The following is a 4,787-nucleotide window of genomic DNA, read 5'->3' as shown; positions in this document are numbered from 1 at the left end:
ATCAAGAAGCTATCGCGAGTTTGTTGGCACTGCCTTGAAGGGAAATGCATTGCTTTGCTACACGTTTTAGAAATAGTCAAATAACACTAAGTTCTCTCATGTGACACTTGAGTTTTGGATTTTGTAGCAGATTACAACATATGCCTTGCTAGGTCAATGCCTTACAATTACGCCAACGCTCGCAACTTGATGGATGAAGAGGCAACTTCAGAAGATAAAAGTAAACTTTGAGCTTCCTCATCACCACAATTCACACATGGCTCACGCATAGTTCGCATAAGATCACAATGTGTTCACAGACCTTATAAAGCTCACATTAAAAGTACATGGTGACCACAACAACATCACACCATGATCACATACATGTAGTGCACACTTTGATCACAACAAATGGCTTTCTAGCATTTAAGGAACAATCCTTAACTTGAGCAAATATGCTGATTTTGGCATAGTTACAAAAGGGTGGGCTTAGAGCCAAGTGGTTGCAGGGGTTCATTGTCTCCAATGCGCTGAAAAGTTGGTGTCCCACGGCGCTTCCAGAGGTTCCTTGCTGCGCTGCAAACACTTGCCGAACCAGTTCCTTCACCTTTTCATCGCCTCCATCCAGGATCTTCATGCAAAATTTGCCAAAGGGCTACCTGAGAGTAGGCTCAGTTATATACGCGGGACCACGAGGGAATGTCTATGTGCTGCAGTTCCTTGCCCCTCTACGTCTCTACATTGGCTGACAGTTGATATAGAAAGCTCATATAACAGACTCCAGAGCAGCTTTCAAGTTGCAGAGGAGCGAGGAATGTGTTAAAGCGATGGCGTAAGAGTGGAAGAGCATCAAGCTACAGAGCTTGCCATCGCTAAACCTCGTGCGTGTTTCTTGAGGTTGGACGTGCGCACGCACATATTTCTGTGGCACTGTGGTTGAGATGTCGATAACGGCTTCTTCAAGCAGGCAGCTACTCTTCAACCATCAATCTGCTCACTATTTCAAAGCATTTGCACAAAGTAGAACGCAGCGGAACAGCTAAAGAGAGAGGATCTTCCAATTGAATAGAATCGTGGGTTCTCTTTTGCATCATCTATGCAGCCTGGGCATGCGTTCTTCTCTGAAGAGGATCTGTAGAAAAGACCGATTTGCAAAACTTGATAAAGCTCCATGGAAGCTTAAGCAGAAGATCTGTAGACATTTTGCAAGCTATGCTTTGCATCTGCAGGAGTCCACCATTTTTATGATTCCTCAGAAGCCAAACAATACAGAGTTGCAAGAAGCTCTGAATCAGCTGGATACAATCGACCACATAGATGTGCACACATATGCTTCTCTCCTCAATGCCTGTGCATCTTCAAATGCACTTTCGCAAGGTCGCGACGTACACCGCCACATCATGGCCCATGGGAATGGAGTACATACTTCTTTGGGGTTTCTCATCCTCGAGATGTACGGGAAATGTGGAGCTGTCCAAGATGCTGCTGCCTGGTTTGAGGAAGTGCCCTGCTACGATGCCTCACCTTGGAATTATATGATGGGTTTGTACATGCGACATGGGTGGAGAATAGAAGCATTGCATCTCTTCAATCAAATGCTGCAACAAGGTATGATCCCTGACATGGTCACCTACCTCAGCTCTGTTTCTGCCTGCACTGGCTTGATTTTTCTTGTAGAGGGCAAACGCATGCATACTCGCCTTTCTAGTACCACATATCAGGCTCACAATTTCATTATGGCAGCACTTGTCAACTTTTATGGCAAATGTGGAGATCAGAATCATGCCCTACAATTGTTTGATTTGATGCCTCAGTGTGGCACTATCGCGTGGAATACCTTGATGTCAGGCTACAAGCAAAATAAGCAATGCAAAGAGGTATTACAGATTTTTGAGCAAATGCTTGTCGAAAACATATTCCCTTCGAGAGCCACCTTTGCATGCACACTTTCTGCCTGCGCAACAGAATCATCAATTTTTCAAGGAAAACGTATGCATGTATATTCAAAACAGGCTGGTTATGAGTCTGACTTTGTTGTGTCTAATGCACTTGTTCGCATGTACAGTCAATCCGGCAGCTTGTTGGAAGCTCAAGGTTTGTTCGACGTTTTGTCAACTACGAGCACGGTCGCCGCAAAAGCCATGGTGGAAGCCTTCATCCGCCATGGTCACTTAAACAATGCAATTAAGCTTTTACGCAAAATGCAGGATGAAGGTGCTGTAATTGAAATCGTCAACTACATCCAATTGCTCGAAATGTGTGGGAATCAAGGTGCAAAAGCCCTTGCTGAAGGCAAAGAGGTGCATTCATTAATTGAAAGAAGTGGGTATGAGACAAATATTGTTGCAGGGAATTCTCTGATTAGCATGTATGGCAAGTGCCGCAGTCTAGAAGATGCGGAGATGGTTTTCGACAAGATGGCACAAAGGGATGTGGTTACGTGGAATGCAATCATAGCAGCACACTCTCAAAACGAGCATAGGAAGGAGGTTGTTGAATTTCTTTGTGAAATGCAACAGACAGGCATGCTTCCAAATGACGTTACATTTATATGCATAGTGGATTCTTATACAAGTCAAGCAGATGTACTCGAGGCACCATGGTTCCAAGTTCTTCTTCGACATAGTGGTTTTTGTTCAGACGTTGCTGTGGGCACTGCTCTTGTTAATGCATATGCAAAGGGTGATCGTTTGGTTGGTGCCCGTGATATTTTTGATCTCATACTAGAGCCTAATGTCATCTCATGGACCACGATGATCGCATCATATTCTCTGCATGGAGATGACATAAAGGCACTTCAGATGTTCAAGCACATGCTACAACAAGGAGCTCTCCCTGACAGAGTTACCTTTTTGACCACAATCAACGCAAGTACAAGCCTAGGCTCTGTCAAGGAAGGTGAAATTATGCATGTTTATGTAAAGCTTTCTCTGCTTGAGATGGAACAATTTGTTGTCAATGCACTCATTAACATGTATGGCAAATGTGGCTACACAAGTGCTGCCCTAACCATTTTCAACAGGGCGTCAGCTCGTAATTTGGAAACATGGAACACTATAATTGGTATCTATGCCCAGCATGGAAATGTGACAAAATCATATCAGCTTCTACACCATTTGCAGCTGGCAGGGCTGGTTCCGGACAAAGTTACATCGGTGACCTATCTCTCTGCATGTAGCCGTGCAGGTTTAGTGGAGGCGGCCTTTGATTATATGCACACCTTGCGTCTTGATAACTGTGACGCCTTGCCAACTTTGGAGCACTATGATTGCATTGTGGACTTGCTTGGGAGGGCAAATCAAGTAGGCAGGGTCCAAAGGATGATTGATGTGTTGCCACTCCAGCCCAGGGGATTGTCGTGGATCACAATATTCACTGTATGTAGAGATTTCCTTGATGTGGAGCAGGGGGAATTTCTAGCAAAGCATGTGGTGGAGTTAGACCCAATGCTTTTGGGTTTCTGATTGTCAAAAGCACAAATGTGGCAGCTGATTTTTATTTGGTGCAGTTCGGTCCTTTCTTGTTCCAACTTCCCATTCCGAATCCACATTCCCTGTTTTAGGCGTCAGTATCCGCAACAGGGAATGGCAATTTATACTTGTTTCCGTCCCTGTTCCGTGTTGGGATTGTCTGTTCCTGCAAACATAAGTGCAAGGATCTTTCACGTTTGCCCCGTGCCTTGATAAGGGACATGCAAAAAGCGCGCATTTCTCAAGACACTAGTGGTGACTTTGATACATATCCATTGGTCAAACAAGGATCGCTGCTGTACAATTCTGTAAGAAAATAGCAACTCTCCCAAGCAATGGGGGCTGGGCTTAGAGGAGGATGCGGATCCCCATCGTTGTGAAATCACCAATTGTTTTGGGGCATTCCAAACTGCTGAGACAACCAGCTTGCCAGCAGAAGTAATCTATGAGTCAGACAATTGCAAATGTAACCTATGAGTCATACAATAGCATCAACGATTAACCTCCCACAGATGAGCAGATTGTAAAGAAGGGGAATACAAAGGATTACCTCTTAGTTTCTGAAAAGTTCGACTAGAATATTCAATTTTGGTTAGAAGGCCACCAGGCCGACAGGGAGATGAAAAGGTATGTGGGTCACTTGGGATGCCTAAATGACAATAACAGAAAGGAGAGTTGCTTACAGTCACAGGTGAGTAAAAGAGCAAGGTTTTTTCACATGTGCCCATATCAGGCTTTTCTCAAGACCCTCTCAATGATAAAACATTTGTCTCCAGTGTTGATTCTACACTCCTTTTTTGGATGTAGACTCGAGCTAAAGTTTGGGTCTGCAAGGCTTAATAATGATGGCCTCAAGTCAAAATTTCCAAGGGATTAACCTAATCAGGTCTAAGTTTTAGAACATTGTGAAAATCTTTGTTCTGATCTTAAACTAGTAGGTTCTTCTAAGATGGAACTTAGACATGGAGCTTAAAGTTGGAGCCAACTTATTTAACAATAAAATTCCTTGATTTAGGCTCAAACCTTAACACTACTATTGTAGAAAGAAAGCCACATCGGCCACTCAAAGAGACTTATATTAAAAAAATTCAAGCAATTCTTAAGAGCTCTCGAAGTAGTAGGGGTTACCCAATCCAATCAAATCAAAAAATAGAAGGAATCAAAGCAGATACGGACGAGGGTGGAATAGGGACTTTGTCGAGTGATGCGGTAGTCAGATCAGAAGCGTGTGTGGGCAAGCTGGCGGATAGAGGAGCAAGGGGCACACAGAAGACGGAGAGGCCTTTCGCCTCGCAAGCTTGCAGTTGAACCTCTGCGCACCTGCGGAGGAGGGGTGGG

At 44.2% G+C, this 4,787-nt stretch overlaps 1 protein-coding gene across 1 annotated transcript; it reads left to right on the top strand.

The window, feature by feature from the left end:
- Positions 1-461: 461 nt before the first annotated feature.
- On the top strand, positions 462-4,350 carry LOC147417963 (pentatricopeptide repeat-containing protein At3g53360, mitochondrial-like). The gene is made up of 2 exons (XM_086507209.1): positions 462-1,587; positions 1,723-4,350. The coding sequence occupies exons 1-2, from the start codon at positions 1,089-1,091 to the stop codon at positions 3,441-3,443; spliced, it is 2,220 nt and encodes a 739-aa protein (XP_086363335.1). The 5' UTR covers positions 462-1,088; the 3' UTR covers positions 3,444-4,350.
- The last annotated feature ends 437 nt before the right edge of the window (positions 4,351-4,787 follow it).

The sequence above is a fragment of the Adiantum capillus-veneris genome, chromosome 30, assembly GCF_014529385.1.
Source record: "Adiantum capillus-veneris isolate H3 chromosome 30, ASM1452938v2, whole genome shotgun sequence".
Taxonomy (NCBI): domain Eukaryota; kingdom Viridiplantae; phylum Streptophyta; class Polypodiopsida; order Polypodiales; family Pteridaceae; genus Adiantum; species Adiantum capillus-veneris.
Note: the sequence above shows the minus strand (reverse complement) of the source record. Positions and strands in the feature narration are given on the sequence as shown.